The 21,993-nt window shown below is 36.4% G+C and overlaps 4 protein-coding genes across 8 annotated transcripts; 2 read left to right on the forward strand and 2 right to left on the reverse strand.

Moving 5' to 3' along the window:
- Positions 1 to 3: 3 nt before the first annotated feature.
- Positions 4 to 5,771, forward strand: Top3alpha (topoisomerase 3-alpha). 3 transcript variants are annotated; one of them, XM_076437273.1, is made up of 11 exons: positions 4 to 447; positions 767 to 1,113; positions 1,183 to 1,301; positions 1,820 to 2,166; positions 2,235 to 2,523; positions 2,603 to 3,101; positions 3,295 to 3,640; positions 3,706 to 4,261; positions 4,343 to 4,610; positions 5,329 to 5,549; positions 5,633 to 5,771. In XM_076437273.1, exons 1-11 carry the CDS (start codon positions 253 to 255, stop codon positions 5,671 to 5,673), a joined length of 3,228 nt encoding a protein of 1,075 aa, XP_076293388.1. In that variant the 5' UTR covers positions 4 to 252; the 3' UTR covers positions 5,674 to 5,771. The 3 variants fall into 3 exon arrangements, with proteins under 3 accessions (XP_076293388.1, XP_076293387.1, XP_076293389.1); XM_076437272.1 differs by lacking the exon at positions 5,633 to 5,771 and having other exon boundaries at positions 5,329 to 5,632; XM_076437274.1 differs by lacking the exons at positions 5,329 to 5,549; positions 5,633 to 5,771 and having other exon boundaries at positions 3,706 to 3,930; positions 4,004 to 4,261; positions 4,343 to 4,482.
- A 51-nt stretch (positions 5,772 to 5,822) lies between these two features.
- Positions 5,823 to 6,678, reverse strand: Cby (beta catenin antagonist chibby). Its single transcript, XM_076437300.1, has 3 exons — positions 6,256 to 6,678; positions 6,056 to 6,171; positions 5,823 to 5,963 (listed from the first exon to the last, which is right to left on the reverse strand). The coding sequence occupies exons 1-3, from the start codon at positions 6,437 to 6,439 to the stop codon at positions 5,898 to 5,900; spliced, it is 366 nt and encodes a 121-aa protein (XP_076293415.1). The 5' UTR covers positions 6,440 to 6,678; the 3' UTR covers positions 5,823 to 5,897.
- Positions 6,679 to 9,927: 3,249 nt separating this feature from the next.
- On the forward strand, positions 9,928 to 18,405 carry Nude (Nuclear distribution protein nudE). 3 transcript variants are annotated; one of them, XR_013010309.1, is made up of 10 exons: positions 9,928 to 10,300; positions 10,496 to 10,583; positions 11,245 to 11,429; positions 11,515 to 11,805; positions 12,183 to 12,319; positions 12,390 to 12,569; positions 13,190 to 13,317; positions 14,479 to 14,689; positions 14,916 to 14,986; positions 17,547 to 17,673. XR_013010309.1 is itself a non-coding variant. In XM_076437115.1 (8 exons), exons 2-8 carry the CDS (start codon positions 11,344 to 11,346, stop codon positions 17,602 to 17,604), a joined length of 951 nt encoding a protein of 316 aa, XP_076293230.1. In that variant the 5' UTR covers positions 9,930 to 10,583; positions 11,245 to 11,343; the 3' UTR covers positions 17,605 to 18,405. The 3 variants fall into 3 exon arrangements, 1 of the variants encoding a protein (XP_076293230.1); XR_013010308.1 differs by having other exon boundaries at positions 9,928 to 10,583; XM_076437115.1 differs by lacking the exon at positions 14,479 to 14,689 and having other exon boundaries at positions 9,930 to 10,583; positions 17,547 to 18,405.
- A 242-nt stretch (positions 18,406 to 18,647) lies between these two features.
- On the reverse strand, positions 18,648 to 21,116 carry LOC143215193 (histone H3.3A). The gene is made up of 3 exons (XM_076437117.1): positions 20,958 to 21,116; positions 19,698 to 19,833; positions 18,648 to 19,604 (listed from the first exon to the last, which is right to left on the reverse strand). Exons 2-3 carry the CDS (start codon positions 19,823 to 19,825, stop codon positions 19,322 to 19,324), a joined length of 411 nt encoding a protein of 136 aa, XP_076293232.1. The 5' UTR covers positions 19,826 to 19,833; positions 20,958 to 21,116; the 3' UTR covers positions 18,648 to 19,321.
- Between the last annotated feature and the right edge of the window lie 877 nt (positions 21,117 to 21,993).

Below are 21,993 nucleotides of genomic sequence, written 5' to 3' on the forward strand. Positions count from 1 at the left end.
ACAATCATCTGCAATCATCAGAGTAATGTCAACGGCGGCAACCGAAAGTTCGTTTCGTTGTACGTTTTACCTGGTTTTACCACATACAAACTAATAATTATTTAAACGGAATGTAAAGTGCTCGGTGAATGTTTTGTGTGTTCAACGAAATCAGTGCGGAGATTTTAAAATAAGAATATGCATACATAGTGGACCAATGTAACCTTATTTAACAGAGATGTTATAGACAATTTATAACCTCGCGGGATTGGAATGTGTCGGACTTTGAATATGTTGATATTTTACACGAAGTCACTCGATGTGTTGACATTAAATCTTTCTAAACAGTACCTTTCTCTCGCAAGATATTCAAAATCGAAAGAGGTCATGAAAGTCCTGAACGTTGCAGAGAAAAATGATGCTGCGAAAAATATCGCCGGTTATTTGTCTCGGGGTAATAGCAGACGAGTAAGTAATATTTAGGATCTTTATATGCATTTATCGGAAAATTGAGTAGATGAAATTCAAAACTGTTGAAAAATTGTTTAAATTGAAGATGTCGGTATACACAGTCAGTCCCATACTTATAGCCCCCAACTTATTATTACATTATAAGACTTAGGGACTGACCGTATGATTTAACATTCAATTTGGTTTCTATATTTTGCAATTGACGCAGACAATTTTTATTTTGCATAAAGATTCGCTGTCTAGTAATATTGTTTTTCATTTGAAACAAGTTAGAATTACAATGAAATAATAATTGAACTTTCCTATTGTGTTACAGAGAGAAGGATATTCCCCTTATAATAAAATTTACGAATTCAACTCGAATTTATGGAATCAAAATTGTGATATGCTTATGACCTCTGTGTCTGGCCACTTGTTGAATTACGCGTTTACAGGAGCATATCGTCAATGGCAAGGCTGTCATCCTCTAAGTTTATTCGATGCGCCGGTCACAAAGCAATGTATCGAAGAGATATCTGTAAAGATTAAGCAAACTTTAGAAAGAGAAGTGAAGAAGTGCAGCGCATTAATCATTTGGACGGATTGCGATCGCGAAGGGGAGAACATTGGGTTTGAGATTATTAGCGTCTGCCAAGCGGTGAAACCTAATATACGTATATATAGGTAGTAGCATAAATTTGCAAGTAAGTTTAATATGTTCTGTATACTAATAACAAACTTGTCTGTTCGCAGAGCAAAGTTTTCCGAAATCACTCAAGCATCTGTAAACAGAGCACTTGAGAATCTCTGCGATCCAGATGAAGCGGTTAGCAATGCAGTTGATGTACGGAGCGAACTGGATCTGAGGATAGGTATACAGTACCAGCATTTAATGGGTCGACAACGTCTTTAATCGACAACAACTTTACTGTCAACGAATTTAACTGACAACGATTTTAGTTGACGACAGTTTTATTTGTTAGTTATATTGTTTGTAAAGATGGTGCTCACATTTTATTCTTTAACTATTACACTATAAGATGTTAGATGTAGTCGGTTAACGATGTTGTCGGTCAAAAACTGAATTGGTTATAAGTAGACAGCGGATCTTTATGCAAAATAAAAATGTTCTACCTGATTTGCAACAAGTTAGAGTGAAATAGAAATTTATTTTCTCTCTTAATATATTTAATAGGATGAAAATAATATAAGTCTTTTTAAATTCTTCTTTTGTTTTCACTGTTTGGATTACGGCTACTCATTTCTGTCATAAATGCATAAAATCCGCTGTCTAGTTGTAAGACAACGTATAAATTCTTTGAATGTTTTCACAGTTTTGAATTACATCTACTCATTTTTGTCATGAATGTATAAAAACTACTGTTTATAGGTGCTGCATTTACTAGGTTTCAAACATTGAGACTACAGAAGGTATTTCCGAGAACTCTTGCAGATATGCTGATCAGTTATGGCAGCTGTCAATTCCCAACCCTAGGATTCGTAGTCGAAAGATTTCTAGCCATAGAAAGGTTCAAGCCAGAACCATATTGGAAGATAAAAGTAATGGATATTCGTGATGACATTTCGGTGGAATTTAGATGGGCGAGAGGAAGGTTGTTTGAAAAATTACCTTGCGAGGTTCTGCTAGAAACGTGTTTGGAACAACCCAATGCCACTGTAGAAAAAGTGACGAGTAAGCCTAAGAGTAAGTGGAGACCGCTGCCATTGGACACAGTTGTAAGTATAGAATAGTCGTTGAAAGAAAGAGAAAAAGATATTGATGAATTCTTTCTAACTAAATATAGGAATTGGAGAAACAAGGGTCCCGGAAACTTCACTTAAGCGCCAAGGAAACCATGAAAATAGCAGAGAAATTATATACTCAAGGTTTAATCAGTTATCCGCGTACAGAAACGAATATATTTCCAAAAGAATTGAATCTTGTACCTCTGGTAAATCAGCAAACAAACAGTTCTGCGTGGGGTAATTTTGCGAGCCAATTGCTGGAGGAGGGATTAAATCCTCGACAAGGAAAGAAATCCGATCAAGCACATCCTCCCATACATCCAATAAAATTTAGCAACAGTTTAGGAGGTGTAGTTTATCGTTTATACAATTGACAACACATTCCAAACGATTTGTTACGCCATTCTAATTAATTGTTTAATAACAGGCAACGAAGCAAAAGTTTATGAATTCGTGGTTCGACATTTCTTGGCTTGCTTATCGAAGAACGCAGTAGGTCAAGAAACTACAGTGGAAATTGATATAGCCGGAGAAAAGTTTCTTGCCAACGGTCTGCAAATTATTGAACGAAACTATTTAAACGTGTACATATATGAAAGGTGGAGCGACAAAGAAATTCTTGTATATCAAGAAGGACAGATCTTTAGACCTACCAGTATAGATATGCTGCAGGAAGAAACGTCTCCACCGCAATTATTAACCGAAGCCGATTTGATTAGTTTAATGGATAAATTCGGCATCGGTACGGATGCTACACATGCTGAACACATAGATACGATCAAGTCACGTCAATACGTAGGTTTGGTAGATGGAAAACATTTGATGCCTGGAAAACTTGGAATCGGATTAGTGATGGGATACGATAACATGGGATTCGAAATGTCGAAACCAAACTTGAGAGCCGATCTAGAGAGGAATCTCAAGTTGTATGTTTTTTCTGTTCTAATTCACTGAATTACTTTGACCCTTAGTACTCGAATTGCTGTACCATTGTTCAAAATATTGTTTACCAAATATTTAGGAAGAAATATATTTAATTTTCGAGTTAAAATAGCTCCGAGTGCAACGGGTTAAACAGTGAACGCAATCTGCAAGATTAACTGTTACTTTTCTGTACAGAGTTTGCGATCGGCAAAAGGATCCAAAGGATGTTTTACAAACTCAGATAAATAAATATCGCGATGTGTTTAAAATAGCATTGGAACGTGCTAATTTAATCGACAACGCTTTGGCTGATTATCTCGGGGAACAACCAACGGCGACTGAAGGCATACAGATTAATAATCCACCCGAAGAAATTGTTATCTTGAAATGTCCGAAATGCAATTCAAATATGACGCTGAAGGACAAAAAACAGGACACTGGAAAATATATTGGCTGTATGGGATTTCCGACCTGTAAGAATGCCATATGGTTTCCGAAGACTGTAGAATCCGTCGAAGTATTGGATGATGTTTGTTCGGAAGTACGTATAGATAGTATATCTACGAGTTACGACAACTGGTTTACAAATTAATTTGTTTCTTTCAGTGCGCAGGAAATATGCGTAAGTTGAAATTCAAGTTGAGTAGAAACGCGTTTCCACTCTTGGGTACTAGTTACACAACTTGCATCGGTGGCTGCGATCCTTCCTTCAACGAAGTAATGAATATTAAAGATGAGAACGTTAAGCGTGGCAGGCAAACAACGAACGACAGCGGATACAGTAGTACATTCGATGGATCAAGATCATCTGCTGTTTCCAATCCACCCCCAGTAAGAAACAGCGGAGATCAACAAAATCGAGTTCGAAATAGGACAAATTTATCTGAAAATAACACGTCTGTAGGGCTCGTTAGACCTCCAAACAACAATAACCAACGCAACAGACCAAGAGACAATAATAGAAACGCTAAGAAACAACACGACTCGAAGAACAACGACACATGGATCGACACGAATCATTTCAATACATCGAACAACGACTTTAGACAACCAAGAGTGCAGCAAAGTAACGCGTGGGACACCGATAATAATGCTGTTATTATGTGTAGGTGTCACGAGAACGCGATTCAGTTGACTGTAAGAAAAGAGGGGCCGAATCAAGGTATACATATCGAATTCAATTGTTCAGATACACACTTACATAATGAAATTTTTACCATTGCGCTTGTAACACGTGTTTCAGGAAGATTATTCTATAAATGTGCCAAACCTCAAGGCACTGGCTGTGACTTTTTCCTGTGGGCATCAGATACCGCACCACAACCGCAGAATAGTGGAAATAGAAACACAAACTACATGGCAAATACCACAAATACTTATGCTGGACCAAGCACTTCTAGTACATGGGGACAAAGTGCAAACAGTAGTGTCAGGCCTGGTGCTTCGTGGGGACAGAACGATACGTCTGAATCGGGCAGTATTAAATGTAATTGTAATCAATTAGCGAAAGAGTAAGTCAATTTTCGATATATGTGGTTTTTCGATTAAGTGGGCGCTCCTAAAGATCGCATAACTTTTTTATCATTGGTCCAAAGGAAAATCTGCGGTTTTCATCCTTAAGGAGGTAAATTCTCGCTTCCAGAATTGCAAGGGTGCAGGATGCGCCTTCTCATTTCTCGATAACGCAAAGACAGGGGGTTTCAGTAGTCAAAAGCGCTAGATAAAAGATCAATCTAGGCCGCAATCGCTCTTAAAATCCTATTTTTACGTATACGTGGCGTAATTAGCATTATTTGGCAGTGTAATTTACGTGAAGCTGCGCATTTAGCTATTTTCATAAAGTTGCAACAGCTACGTGCTGCCAAATAATGCAAATCACGCCTCGTAAACTTTTGAGGTCGATCGCGGCCTAGATTGATCTTTTATCTAGCTTTATCTTTAAGGAGGAGTCTAAGCTCTCGTTTTTAAACATATGCTCATTGCAATGTCGACCGATGTTGATAAAATTTTCAGTATACATATAAGTTACCGAAATCTTCCAAACGCGTTGACAAAGCATTTTTTAAATTTTGTATGATTCGTACCAATTGCAATCTAAACAAATATCATTCTCAAGCAAACTAGTCGATCTACCATCTTAAAAAAAATTCAAATCATTTGAACCAATTTTAGAAAAGTTATCCACTTAGAATTGTCCCCGACTGTACATTCTTTTCACCTGTATTGTAGACGAACTGTTCAGAAAGACGGTCCTAACAAAGGGCGACTGTTCTATTCGTGTCCGAAACCGATGAACGAGTCTTGCAACTTCTTCCAATGGGCAGACGATACCACTCAGAATCATAATGCATCTTTCGGGGAACGAGGTAGAGGTAGAGGACGTGAAAATACACAAAAGAAGCCACGAGCTACCGGTAGCAAAAGAAAATGCGGTGTTTGTGGAATAGAAGGTTCTCATCTTTATTTATGTTTCAGTATAAGAATTATTATGTACATTCGTTGCTTTTACATTACATTATATTTACACTTTTAGGGCACACGAGAAAAACTTGTCCACAAAATGCTATGGATTAGCAAGAAGATTGATTCAATAACATTGTACATACACATTATAATTATAAGCGGATTAATTTCACACAATTCCTGTGATTAATCGATATTCATTTTTAGAATTCACTATGTGCCTTCGATAGATTCAATGTGTACATACAAATAATATATAAATATGTGCGTATTTATGTATTCGTGCTAAGTTGATTAAAACATGTGTAAAGTTTCAGCGTGTCCTCGCGATACAATCAATTTCTTTTCAGTCTATCCAGTTCTTCCCTTTGCAGATTACATTCTGCCGTTGCCTGTGTCAACTGAAAAATGACAAATCAAATCATAAATTTTAAACAATATTAGATGCACTCTAGAAGCTTTTTGTGTCTGAAACAAACAGAGAAACACCAACCATATCGAGAAGTACTTCAAATTTTAATGTCAATAAATTATTTTCCTCCTCCAATCTCCTTACTTCTTTTTTAAGCTTTTCATTTTCTTTGTAAGTTCCTCCAATCGTACCAGACTCTATATTAGAAAATACGCGCCAGATATTTTAATAAAACAAAAGTCTATTATTAGATCGATACAGTTTTGTTAAATTTCTTTTACCTGGAATCCATAAACCTGACTGAAAAATAGCTTCCTGATCGCCTAATTTCAAACGTATAGGCCCCACATTGGGACCGAGTTCTTTTTCAATTCGTTGCGGACTTAAATCCTTATTTACTAAAAAAACACCGGCCTTTCTGATAGGTGTTTTTTTTGGAGAAAACTTGTTGGAAAATAAAGGCATCGTATGAATCGTATCTATTTACCTATAGTATCGCGGATATTATATTAAATACTCCAAATATATACAATTAAATATATCTACTCATTTTATTTTTACAATAAAAGGTTGTTTGTCATAGTTGCATTCCAGTTAACAGAAGCTTTTACGGATTGTTAGAATAGGTTAGAATATAATAGCATATGTTTTTCTTTTGTTTCTGAGCTGAGCAGACAACAGCAGACAATTCGTTAGACAAGGTGAGCAGATTGTGCGACGAGGATAGAACTAGAAGAGAGGCGCCATCTACAACGGAAACTTCGGGTGGAGAAATGGGAGAATGTAACAATTTATGATAATCGTATTGTAATTTGTTTAATGAAAAATAAACAACATTAGTTACAACATTTAATATCTTCTTTTCTGCCAACCCTCTACATGACTATTCGATAGCTATGTCTATAATGTGTAAGACAAGGAGAGGTTGAGTGCAAGAAAAGGACAGAACGAGACAAACTCGTGCCACCTACTTTCAAGTCGCTGCTAATCCCCTGATACTTACTCCTTATAACATGAAACAGTCAGGAAATTCATTAATAACTCGCTTTCCGATAATAATTTATAACAATTTATGGTCGGAGAATGTAGACTGGACCATTAGCAACTTTTACAGTACATTTTTGTTTCTAATTGGTCTATTATTAAATAGTTATTAACAATTTTCCGGACCTCTGTCCATAGTCCATGTCAATATTGACACCATCGTACAAATAAATTGTTTTCTCACTCTCCAGACATAATTTGTGAATATTTATGATCAAATAAACTAGAATAGACATCTAGCAACAATCCAGTAGCAACTTTGTATAGATCTGACTCGTATTTAATTAGTTATTAACAATTTTTGTAGATGGAATTTATTTCTGCTATGCAAGTAATGTGTAAGACAAGGAGAGGTTGAGTGTGCGACAAGGATAGATAGAGTGGCGCGACAGTGTCGCCATCTATGGTGGCGGAATTGTGAACTAATTCTCCCTATCCTTCCCATGTGTAAGAGAAGAACGGCGATAGTGTGCGACAAGGACAGAAGAGGTCTCGCTCGTGCCACCTACTTCTCCGCGGGTTCTAATCCCCTGGTACTTACCAGGGCCGTAGTAGTAGGAGTACATGAAAGTAAGGAGGTATCCGACAAGGACAGACTTATGCGATTTACGGAGAGCGTCAAGGATAACAAGGATAGACTCGAGTTTCGACTGTTTCCAGTCTCGAGAGTGACACGAGCGAGTCTCGCTCTGTCCTTGTCCCCCACTCAACCTCTCCTTGTCTTACACATACGGGCATAGGAGAATCAAGTACCCTCCGCAACAATTGTTAATAACTAATTAAATACGAGCCGGATCTACAAAAAATTGCTACTGGATCGTTGCTACAGGTCTGTTTTAGTTTATTCCATCATAAATCTTCACAAATTAGGTCCGGAGAGTGAGAAAATAATTTATTATTAAGATGGTGTCAATATTTTTCACCTCATTTCTGGACAGAGGTCCGAAAAATTGTTAATAACTATTTAACAACTAACAACATCCATTGAAAAACTATTTGTGAAAGTAGCAGGAGGTCCACCTTGTATTCTCCAATTGCTAAAGTTTATAAATTGTTGCTGTGAAGCGAATAATTAATGAATCATCGATTAAATTGATGGGCTGGTGAAGTCGGCCATTGCTGCCGTTGTCGGATACCTCCTCGCATATCATGTGCTCCTGGTAATACCAGGAGATTCTAAGCGCCGAATAAGCGTTTTACACATCGGGAAAATTAGTTCACAACTCGTCCCAGAGATGGCGACACTGTCGCGCCACTCTCTCTCTCTCTCTCTATCCTTGTCGCACGTTCAACCTCTCCTTGTCTTACACATTACGGGCATAGGAGAAACAAGTACCCTCCGCAACAATTGTTAATAACTAATTAAATACGAGCCGGATCGACAAAAAATTGCTACTGGATCGTTGCTAGGGGTCTCTTCTAGTTTCTTCGATCATAAATCTTCACAAATTATGCCAGGAAAGTTAGAAAACCATTTATTTATAAGATGGTGTCAAGATTTTTCTGCTCACTTCCGGACAGAGGTCCGGAAAATTGTTAATAACTATTCAACAACTAATAAAATCGAATATAAAACTGTACGTGAAAGTTGCTAACTGTCCAGTCTACATTCTCTGACCATAAATTGTTATAAACTATTATCGGGAGGAGAGTTATTAATGAATTTCCTGACAGTTTCATGTTATCAGGAGTAAGTATCAGGGTATTAGCAGTGCCTTGAAAGTAGGTGGCACGAGTCTCGCTCTGTCCTCTTCCCCCACTCAACCTCTCCTTGTCTTACACATTGCGGGAATAGGAGAAACAAATACCATCTGCAGAAATTGTTAATAACTAATTAAATACGAGTCAGATCTATACAAAATTGCTACTGAATTGTTGCTAGAGATCTATTCTAGCTTCTTCGATCATAAATCTTCACAAATCATGTCTGGAAAGTCAGAAAATAATTTATTTGTTAGATGATGTCAATATTTTTCAGCTTACTTCTGGACAGAGGTCCGGAAAATTGTTAATAACTATTTAACAACTAACAAAACCCAATCAAAAAGTATACGTGAAAGTAGCAGAAGGTCCGTCTCGTGTTTCCCAGTCGCTAAAGTTTATTAATTGTTACTGAGAAGCGAGTAATTAATGAATCGTCGATTGATTCGACAGATGAGTGAGAGCAGTCTATGTCTGTCCTTGTCGGTCTCCATCAATAGCATAAGTCTGTCCTTGTCGGCTACTCGGATACCTCCTTGCTTTGCATGTGCGCCTAGTAATACCAGGAGATTCGAAGCGTCGTGAAAAAGTCTACGGAGTCGGTAATTCAGAGTCTATTTACAGAGTCGGTAATTCACAACCGTATACAGAAAAATACAATTCCATGCAATGTTTGTACTGAAGTACTGATCTTAATTATTGGAGTGACACGATCTTTCGTAAGGCTGGCACTGTTTATATCAAACAATAATCTTGCACTCTTTCATTGCATCACATTAAATAACATCACACGGATTCATATAAAATTCTTATAGAAAGGGATTTACTTTTAATAAAGCACAATTAGTACAATTCAAGCATTCTTTTATTCTAAAACATATAAAATTTGTATGACAGAATAATAGTAAACTCGAGCAGCTCTCGAAATTGGCTGACTGTGTACGGATGATATAAATATATGTATGTATCATGTATGTGTATTTTGTGCATCAGATACGTGCATCACAAATGTTACACATTCGTTTCAGAAAAGAATGAGGCGATTGATGCAGCAATCTGGTTCACATCGCTTGGACTCAAAAATCTAGAACGCTATAAAGAAGAAAAACATTCTAAAGAAACTACATAAATTGTTGACGGTATTCGAGGAATTGTCCACCATGTCTGATGTACGCGTAACCGGTTAGCTCTCGAACGCCACCAATTGCGCCGTAACCGTAGCTGTAGCCGTAGCTGGCCGTAGCATTGCGTAGCATCACGTACAATCACGTAGCATCGTGATCGAACGTAGAGAGAGAGAGAGAGCTACGGTATATTTGTATATCTGCCATTTTGCAAGTGGTAAATAGGCGCGGGTCTTTCACTCGTAATCATTATACCAACAACAACGTCGAATATAAATCGATCGTGTAACACAACGGTGCGGTTTACGATCAATGGAAGGCAAACATCCGATTCATCGAATGGTTTTCAATTTGATTTCTGCCGTGATCGGAACGCGGAATTCACAAGAGCAGATTTCACGTTTTTCTTGTTTCTCTACGTTACCGTCCCGTCTGAACAGTGACTCATAATTCCACGGTAATGACATTTCTGTCCCACGCGACATTTCCTCTACGTTTCACCTGCTAGTGCTTTTTTCAAGGTCTTCCGTATTTATATGCACCGTAAAGCGATGCAGTTTCGATGCGTCCGCGTGATTCTCTGAACCGTTTCATTCAACATTTTCCAACAAGATAGATAAACGATTACGTTTCTGTGTTTCGGTTCGATCAGAGAGCCGCGGAGTTTACGCTGGACCATTCTTCGTTTCGTCGCTTTGTCGCTTCGTCGCATCGTCGATTCATACCCTTCAACGATCCACGTAAGTCCTCCTGCTTCGTATTTAGACATTTTCGCAAGTTCTATCTTATTCCTACTACGCGCAACAATATTTAATTCGTTCGTGTGTCATTCACGATTCTACTTTCTACGTTCATTGTTTCCCCGATCAGTTTATCAGCGGTATTATCAATGCGAAGTAGGTTAGATTGACGTTGCTCCGATCCTTTTTGGTGATCCTTTGGTGTACCTGTTTTGCACCTACACTACTGTGCAAAAGAAAGACGCACCGGGTATAATTATAAGATATAATGACAAACAACATCTTTATGTAGAAATTGTATTGCACAATGATTGATTTATTGCATTTAAAATATTAGATAATCCGCAATAACACATTATAATTCTCAGAATTATTCAATTAAACAGTGGAATCCGTTTTCAAAACTTACTGTGATCTTATTTGATTTTTTACGCTTTTCTATTAAATATGGCTAGGTGCTTTTTTCTTTTGCACAGCAGTATATACAGAGCAATCACAGTTTTGTTGTCTTCGTTCTTTCTGTTTGTAGTTTTGATTTAACGAAAGCAACGAAACTTTCACCATGCCGAGCATAACATCTAATGTACCGTTGACGAAAATATTTATGTTATATGTATTCGTGTATTAGCATCATGAATAAACCGATCTATTTCGTTGATAGGATGTTCCAGTACCATTGGTAAAATAGAAGAGATAGCGACTGTCATCTGCTTTCAACACGACAATTTGAAATTTAAACAAATTTGGAAATATTAGTAAAATGATGGACATCGACCCTCCAAAGTTTGTCTCCAAGGATGACGAGGTTCTGTATTGGAAAGATCTTGCGCATCAACTACACAGAAGGTAAGTTTGAACTTGGAAAGTTTTATTCTGGAAACACTGTGGAATCTATGCTACAAGATAAAAGTTCATTGTTCTATGATTGTAGAAAAGAAGATACAGAAAGGGAATTGGAAGAGTTTCAAGAACACTCACAATTGTTAGAGAAGGAATTAGAAGCATCTCTGGAGCAAGAGGGGAAAAGTAATAGAGAACTACGACAACGAAATATTAGACTTGCCACCGAGGTGGAACAATTGAGAACGAGACTAGATCAGCAAACGTCGGACTGTGCAATGTTTCAAGGAAAGGCTCAAGATTTACAAGCGCAACACGATCATTTATTAAAGTATATAAGGGAATTGGAGCAGAAGAATGACGATTTAGAAAGAGCTCACAGGTACTTGAATGCAAACATCCCGGAGAATAAACACAAGTTTGTTTAAAGGGGTAGACTTGTTTCTAGGATTGCCAGGGTGCGAGATGCGTCTTCTCATTTCTAATTTGCATTATTCGACAGCATGTAGCTGTCGCAGCTATATAAAAATAGCTACATGTTTTCGAATAATGCAAATTACGCCTCGTAAACGTAAAAGTAGGACTTTTGAAGGAGACAGTGGTCTACATTAATCTTTTATCTAGCGCTTTCGACTACTGAAAATCCCCATCTTTGCATTATCCAGAATTGAGTAGACGCATCCCGCACCCTTGCAAACCTGGAAACGAGTCTACCCTCTCAAATAAAAAGGATTACGATCCGTTTATTTCTCTTCTTAGGATAAATAGGGTAACGGAAGAGGAGATAGAAGCTAAGCTTAATTCGGCTATCGAGAAGAATGCTTTACTGGAATCGGAACTTGATGAGAAAGAAGGCCTAAAAGTTATAGTTCAGAGATTAATGGACGAAATTAGAGGTCAAACGAATAACATAACACTCGAGCCTGCTGGAGATTTACGTGATTTTAATAATAAACATTGTTGCAGACTTAAAGCAAGAGATTCAAGTCCAAGAAAGGCATCAACCAGATAACGATAAGTCCGCCGACAGAGTTCGTAATCATGTCGATAGTAATAAGCTACAAGTTGAATTGGAAACTCATATATCATCCCCCCCGATAGTACAACAATCCATACCTCCAAGTAATACAACTTCACCACTAAAAAGTAAGATACATAATACATTTCGTAAAACTAAGCGCATGTTTTGCTTTGGACCTAAAAGATGATCTTTAATAATCTGAAACTGAAGAAGATCGACGAGAATAATTATTAATTACTAAATCGAGATCGATATAAGCTGCGAGCAATAAATGGATGCAAAGTTTAATTATCGAATCGCAAATTTATATTTTTTTGTATGTTATATAATTTTTGTTCGATGATAAATCAGATTTGTTTATCAACAACATTCGAGACTTATTAAAAACAACTTTTTGCTCAATCTTGACTTTCATGCTTCAATAACATTCTTCTATGTGCTTTAATGAATTTTATCTCTCTGTGTGTGTGTGTGTATATATACATATACATATGTCTATATAAATATACATATATATATACGACATTGTTAATAACGCAAAATAAAAATTATTTTAACAAACTTGTTCTTTATTTTAGTTTCTAAAAAGAAAGAAATATATTGTGCATCCAACTTGCATGTAGACTATTTTTTTTATTTATTCATGTGGAAATATCGTGTTATTCGGTAGATGAATTCTCTATAAGTTTGATATTTTCATATTATGTACCTGTAGTAATTTTTGTCTTTTCCTGTTTGCGATTAGTTGGAAACAGAGTGGTAGGGGGTGTAACTGGGAACAACAATAACAATAATAACGTGAACCCACCGTTGGCACCGTGCACACGAATATTAGCAATGAATATGATCGGTGACCTTATGAGGAAAGTTGGAGTAAGTATCTCTTTTTATTATATACATACGTACACCTTATGTTTGTTTTACATGTTGAGTACACACTATGACGTACATTGAAGTAGCTTGAAGCATGGCTTGTATACCCTGAACTTTTTAAAGTGCGCATCGGTCGCCGTAAATATTGTTTCTAAGCACTAGGCGACTGTTCCACTTGGCATGATATTCTTTTAATTTTCGAACCGTCAGTATTCCCCTGAACCCTAGATAAAATACGTTTGAAATTACACGAAAATTAGTACGTACGTTAGATCAGTAATGAGCAACCGGCGGCCATGGTTTTCAATACATTGTTCTTACTTACTGGCTACTTTTCCTATTATTCGACAGTCTTCGCTGAACTGCGTCGGAAAACACATTCTTCATATAACGATCGAGTATTTTCCTATTTTGCTATACGATTATCTTTTTACTTGTATAAATGAAAGTGCTGTCTGTTTCATATGCAGTGAGAAAATATCTCTGTTGAAGAAATATAATATTAAGAGACATTATAAAAGTAAACTTTCTTTAAAATTAAATAATTTGCAAGGACAGTTACAAACAGTTACAAGCGAAGTTAAATTTAAAGCCACCAAACCGAAAATCTGCTGACATTTACCAGCTGTACCGTAAACTCGTTTCTAGGATTGCAAGGATGGGGGATAGGTCTTCTCATTTCTCGATAATGCAAAGATGGGGTTTTTGACTAGTCGAACGATAAAGCTAGATAAAAGATCAATCTAGGCCGCAGTTGCACCCAAATTTCGTATTTTAACGTTTACGAGGCAAAATTTGCAGTAAACGTAAAAATAGGACTTTTAAGTATGATTACTGAAAAACCCTGTCTTTATATTATCGAGAAATGAGAAGGCTCATTCCGCACCCATGCAATCCTGGAAATGAGAGTCTACCCCTTTAAATTATTTGGTCAAAGTCATTGATCAATCTTTGAATGGCCAAACACTTTTATAATGTTAACATAAGCGTAAATATAGACTGGAATTGGAGCTGGCAATGCAACAAAGTATTTAATAATGTGTTCGTTGCAGCATACGCATAGTATTAGGTTTCCATTTTTGGCCCACTGCAGTCTGCGGGTTGCTCATCACTGCGTTAGATTATGATTTTGGTAGCGTGACGTAGCTGGTGTGTTGGTAGCTTGACAGGTGGGTCTGCATGGAGTGTAGGAGGGTAAAGTGCACTTGTCTGGGTGGGAAAAAAACAGTGTCCGCTACACCTACCGATTTACCATCAGTCCAGGCTCATACACCTACTCAATGTATACAACAACAACCCAGATCAACCAAGTGCTGACCAAGTCTCCATGATACCTCACCGTTAAATTATTTTCTGCATTCTAGCGACACAGGTCTTTATTTGGATTCTTTTGCTTTGAACTACATTCTTTCGTTATTGTACATACGCTTTATCTCCTACTTTCCCGACCAAATTGTCCTAAGCGTAAATATACCAGTGTGTTCGTAGATATGTATGTAGATATGTAGAGAAGCAAAAACATATGGGCTGATATACCAACAATAACAATACATTTGTAACACTACAATGCATTAACGATAACTGTTTAATCGACACAGGCATTGGAGAATAAGCTAAACACGTGTCAAAATCCATCTCGGGAGGAACAAGCTGTCCGTGATCTCTACAGGTAACATTAGAGCATTGTTATAATGTTGAAAAATTATGTCATTGTACCGTTATCTTTGTGCACTGCGTGTACATGTAGCAAATGGTATCATGTATCAATATCGAGGATTAATACAAATCTTTTTTTTAGCAAACTGTCTGTCGTTAGTAGATTACGGATCTTTATGCAAAATAAAAATGTTTTGCATTGATTGTGGGAAGCAGGTATAACATAAAAATTGATTTCATCCCTTAACGATTTTGTTACATTAAAAGCAACATTACAACATTCTTGAATTTTTAAAATCTTTTACTGTCTCATATTTCGCCCCGCCAATTTCTTCATAAATGCATAAAGATCCGCAGTCTAGTCATTAGTTTGATCAAATTATGTTTCGTGCAATTGCCGAGAAATTGATAAATTACCGATACACAGTGATACATGATAATTGTTAAATCAATCGTACTTATTTAGTTCTATGTTCGCCCTTTACGTACATAGTGCTTCCTGCGAATGCTAAAACCATGAATTTGTGTATAATCAAGGCTCCCAATGACCCCGGTTCACTAGTGTTTTACTATGAAAGTTCAAAATATCTCATAAGACTGCATTACGTTTTATAAAGTCCATCTTTTCGCTTGCGCTACTAATTTAGACAGTGCATCCTTCTTCTTTTCTCACATTGTCCTAATTCTAAGGCGTGTTGCGTCTTTTAGTTGTTAGTAGATACATCTCTGAGACAAAAGCGATCAAAATTAATCAGTACCACGATAGGAGATAAGGTTTATAATTTTTTCTTTTAAATTGTTCGATTTCTCTTTAACGCGACTTAATAACTTCCAGTTCTGTAATCGTACTTTATTGTTCGTGAAATTTTAATATAGGTGTAGGTGAATACCGAATTGCATTTAATTTGTTGAATTTTTCTTTGTGATATTCTTAGTTTCGTGAATATCGAACACGGTCTCAACAATTTCAATCGGAAAAGTTCTCTGAGGAATATCTTTATTTTTTTTTAACTTTTTCGGACGACTCGGTTAGACAAAAATTATTGAGACCTTTGATCATTTTATATTTGTGCTGGCTCGACTGTTTCATTTTATCTCTAAGTTAATTAGTATTACTTTATTGTGCAATGTAAATTGTATAATTATTTGACGTATCATCTGAAAAGTGTCTTGTTCGTTTAAATATAATTTATGTACGTTCATGTTACTGTAAAGCTTCTATATATATTAGGTTGAGCCAACAACGTGTTGTAATATGTATATTTCTCTAATCTTACTTTGAGATAGTACGTCATGAAATTTAAATACATAGTAATATAAGTGACTTGTAAATAACAGATATACATACATGAATATGCATATCCAGAGAATTATGCTTGTACAAGGGCAATAACGTGACTCGAAAATTTGCAGAACAAACTATGGCTCAATCTATGTTTAGTCGTGCTCAATTAATTTTCATAGACTTCGCTCGCAGACTTGTCCTGAAATTTTCACAAAAATGAATTCAAAGAATCAACACACAATTGCGTAATACAACGTCAATTGTTGCAATTTACGTTCTCCCTGCATGAGATGTATATGTCACTAATCATCATCATAGAATAAAATTTTTCATTATGTCTCTCTCTCTGTGTGTGTGTGTACATGCGTGTGTATAATATCAAAACGTTTGAAGGTATTCGAAATTGCACAATATAGAACTAGTATTTCATCAGTTTCACGTAGATCGTGCATTAGTCATTTAATGCGAATAAGATTAATCTTGAAGGTAGGGTGAAGGTACCAATTACAATAAATAACATGAAGTACCTATTAGTATTACTTTATTTTGAACAATAAAATTGATGTTTTAGCTTTGTATATAAATTAAAAGCATTATAATCATTTTTGTTTAAGGTATAGAAAACATTAGTTGCAAAACTTATTCCCTGGGACAACACAATTTTTCGTTTCCGATTTAAAAAAAATGCTAAGGAACTGTGATACACCAGAAGATAATGATTTTATTGTGCTACGGCACACAAAAGAAAATTAATTAATTTATTTGTTATCAGAAATTTCTTGTGTCCGGTGAATAGGACCAAAGCTTTGTTAATATTTCTTCTATTTTAACTTCTACTTTTTAACAAAATCGTCCAGAAAAATTGGACGACACAAAAGAAAGGTTGATAATCAATCGTTTATCACAAATGATGCAAAATAATTTACAGAATAACTACAGGTAACTGGTACCTTTACGTATGAATTGCAAATCCTCAAGTATTCTCTTACTCGCATCGACATATGTATATGCATGCTGTGTATAGGCGATGCACAATTCATAAATAATATGTACAGCATTTCTCAATCTTTCACTGTGTTGTTAACATTGCGTGCACTATAGTTGTGTGCGATTGAAATAGTAGTAAAATGGGAAAACTTGAGAACAAACAATAGAATACGTCAGAAAAGAACGATATTTGGGAAGACGATTGGGAAGCGCTGATAAAATTAAATGTGCATTCGAGAATCATAAATCATAGTCCTCAGTGTTAAGTTGGTAATTGAAGAATATTAAATTTTTTAATTAGGGCTAGGCGGCAGGTACGAGGCTTTGCCTCTGGAAACAGCAACCACATTCGATTATAAACAACGGATAATATTCCAACATAACATTTTTACTTCACACGACATACATATATCTTTTATGCCTGTTAATTTGTTTTAGTTCTAATTCAAATCTCGGTTATTAATTTATTTGTGAATTTGTAGTAGGGTGAGAATTATTTGTCTCTATCGTACTATACTTATTATTTAGATCTAATAATTGTAGAATTGTACGACTCCTCCCCTTCGTACTGGAGAGAGACTCAGCAAATTGTAGAAATTATTTTCCGTTTTTTACCGATATTATTTAAAAAACATATACTTAACAATGGTATATATGAACTTTGTAAATATTTTAATTTTTAACTATAAATTTGATAACGTGATAATCGCAAACTCGTAGTACTGTTGCGTTGTATAGGTATTCACAATTGATACTAGATAATTAATTTGTGAGCTATTATTTTCAGTTCATAATTTTAATACGATTTAGGAAACAATGTTGTAATGTCTAGTGCAAATTTAGCTTTTAGAGTAAGTTAGATACACGTCTATTTTTAATAAGAAACGAATGAATTTTCTCATGCGTCGTGAAGTAGTTCAGTTTGATACTTCGGAACATATAAAAAAAGTTATCGATACTAGATATTTCAACATAATTTGTGCGCCTTCACGCCACTTGCATAATTTCAAATAGCTTCGGATCTCTGAATATTTATACAAAGTAGAAAGTATACTAACACCACTAAATAAAAAAATGTATTATCGAATAAGAAAATTTTGTCGATCCTTACTAGAATTTCGCTTAGTAAATGTAATACAAATAAAATTTATTCAAACGAACTTTCCACCGTATCGTTAATACCAAGCTGATTGCGAACTAGATATTCAAATGACGCTGACACCCAAATAATAGCAACTAAATAGGAGACCTTTGTAACATAAATTTGTAAAAGTAAAATTACAATATTTGTAAAATAAAGATATTTGTAAACAGTCTTCGAACGAGTATTTATGAATTCGAATTCATCGAGAGTTGATTCGTGGAGTGGTGTGTCTAATACCTATAAAGAGACAAAGGTAGGTTACTCTTATTTTAAAGATTTATTTATGAAACGTTTATCTTTACACGAACAATGAGTACTTGGCTGATTGAAATGTTCTATGTAATTTTCATACAACCAGAGTTCTAGCATAATAAACACTACTTTGGATCCCTATAAAGAAACTGTCTTACATCCTAATGCAGAGTTTCGCTATGTATTATACCAATAATGATAATGATGACGTTATGTGTTGCAATAATGACAAATACAATATAACAGGATCGTATAATGAGAAACTAAAGATGTTTTCTTTTTCTATTCTTACCAATATTTGCGAGACGATTCGACGTGTCTTTTATCAATATTATTGTTTTGCGCTCGTTTCTCGAGAAGTTGCATTGAATTAAAAGATCAACAATATCATTATTCGTAATAAATTATTTTTGCAAACGAACGCGCAGTCTTTGTGTGTTACGAAAAAATTATGCGCCGAAAGCAAAGACTACCAAACATAGACGACAATAATTTTCTGTCGATCTAAAACAGCTCCAAAAATCTATGCACCTATCGTAAGGATGAACTTGTACACTTTTTTGTAGAGTACAACATAATACATAGTCTGGAATGAAAATGCTCCATCCAGGATAGTTATGAATGATAATAATTAATAATAATAGTAGTAGTAAATGGTATGTGTGGGAGTTACATATTATTTAAGCACGCTCGCCACGGATTCGCCGAGCGAGCTGAATATCCTTCGGCATGATTGTTACACGCTTAGCATGGATAGCACACAGATTGGTGTCTTCAAATAGACCGACCAAGTATGCTTCCGATGCTTCCTGTAAGGCTCCAATCGCGGCGCTCTGGAAACGTAAATCGGTTTTGAAATCTTGTGCGATTTCACGAACCAATCGCTGGAAGGGTAATTTTCTGATCAACAATTCGGTAGATTTCTGATATCTTCTGATTTCTCGAAGAGCTACGGTACCAGGCCTAAAAAACAAATCAAAATTATTTTACACATTCTTCGCATTAAAATGCAATGATAGTTATTATAATTTACAATGAAGACTAGGCTTGGCTTACCTATATCGATGGGGTTTCTTTACACCACCCGTACTAGGCGCACTCTTACGTGCTGCCTTTGTAGCTAGCTGTTTACGAGGCGCCTTTCCTCCAGTTGATTTACGAGCTGTTTGCTTGGTACGTGCCATTTTTTAAACTGTAACAATGTTAAAGGTGATTTAGAAATTAGTTAAATCATAAACATGGATTGTGTGAAAGTGTGCCTAAAATTTGAAAATTTAGAAAAAATATTGAGATTTTTAAGAACATAAAAATCGAGGTTTATCCTGTTATAGACGGCATAAGGGTAATTAAGAAGTATTTTTAAACAAAATTCGACACATATTTTATGCATATAGCCAGTTTACGTACTTCAGAGACAACAAGCAAAAATATTTAAGTTTAGCATTTGTGCCAAAGATCCGAAAGCGTCATTGCACAACTTTAAAATTTTGATCCTATCATAGGGCGTTGAACCACAATTTTTCCTGTGTGGGGCATTTAAGATATCGAAAAAATTGTATGTAATACAATGAAATGAAATGAAAGTAATATTGCTTTCCCGAATATATACAATGTCTCAAAAGGGAGTAAATCGAAGATATAAAGATCAAAGGACATGAACAGAATATACATACTCTTCGATTACGAAATTCTTAAAATTTCTACGTGCTCGGCCGAAGCGGTTGAAGAGTCGCGTTCGAAGTGCGAGCGACGCGGGAAAGCAATTTTGAAGATTGCATTTCAGAATTCGTCGACAGAGTGTAAATGAAGTTTTCGAGTGGGGAAGATGATCACAGTGGTGGGGGGTTAATGGTGGGGGTACGATCCGTTGCTATTCGTACGAAGGAACCGCGCAGCGAGGAACGCTGCGCATTGCGCAATGCACAAACTTTCGTTCCTTCTGCATCGACGCGAAAAAAAGGCATGCTAACATGAAAAATATATGATTCGAATTCCAAGGGTTCTCGTGTACATCTCGTATACAATTTTGTTGAGAAAAACGAACGATTGATAAACATTAGTGAACCGATGACACTGACGGGAAAACAAGCGGCGAGGTACGACCGCCGCGAGAGAGAGACTCGTAAACGATTCCCTCCACGAACGTCAATTGCAAAATGGAGGCAACACGACAGTACGTCGCGTTCCGACGTGAAAACTTCAATTTCTCAACACTTTTCATTTTCCACGATGCAACACTACACATGCCGCGTGCTCGTTGCCACTGTTAATTACACGTGGCCGATTATGATGTGGAATATCGACGAGTTTACGTACCGCTCAAAGGGAAAATTTCACGAGAAGCGAGAGCTAACACTATCCGTTTCCTTGTACTCCGATGGCAGTGGACGCTCTCCGGCTCTCCCGAGTCACGACTCCCTTGTCCCTACCCCCTAGAAATTAAATCGCGAGAGGTACGTAAGCCCGCGGTGCGGTGCATCCAATCGGATGTCGGATAGCTGTTCTGCCTCATAGTGTAGGACCTGCGATTGGCTCAACCTCCTACGCCTAGAAGTCGAACCGAGAAGAACACTGTCAATTGTAATATACATGATACTCTTTGGGCTCTCGAGAGCAACCTCGTTTTACTTGCAATAATTGCCTTTTTTCATCGTTATCGAAAATCCTCCGATCGATATCCATTCAAGTCGGAAAATATTTCGAGCAACAATGAACCGTTCAAAATCTCGCGAACTCGACTCATTTCCGATCGAATTTCCATCTGCTTCGGTGATTTTCTGCGCAGAAAGATCGCCACTTTGTTCCTGCAATTCTATCAGCAATGAAATTGCATGGCTTCTTCGTGGAAACTTCCAGAAAATATATTTATACGGCTGTATGCAGCGCGATAATGAGCGCACGGTTTCGAATGTTTCGTTGATATGAAAATTTCAGGTTTTTCGAATGCAGTTCTTCCTTGAATATCAGACTCGAATGAGGATGAACTGTTGCTTCCGAGATTTAATATTATCGAGCGCTTCTGCTCGGAAAAAGCAGACGCCATTGCACGCTGAACGTAAACATTATAGCGTGCGGGTTTAGGTTCAATTTTGATTAAGATCGGTGTTGCGGTGTCGATGCTGATCGAGCGGATAAACACATATAGTATTCAAATTGTAATAATTTACCGATTGATATTTATAATTATCCTCACAAGTATCGATGTACATAGGTTCTGTAAACATGAATGTGTGCAGTTATAGCAGGGTAAACTCATACATACATATATATATGTGTGCACATATATATATGGGCGCACTTATACAGTATAGAGCGACAATTTATATTAATAGCAATCTTCGATCGAAAAAAT

This window comes from Lasioglossum baleicum, chromosome 13, assembly GCF_051020765.1.
Source record: "Lasioglossum baleicum chromosome 13, iyLasBale1, whole genome shotgun sequence".
In the NCBI taxonomy this organism is placed as follows: Eukaryota; Metazoa; Arthropoda; class Insecta; order Hymenoptera; family Halictidae; genus Lasioglossum; species Lasioglossum baleicum.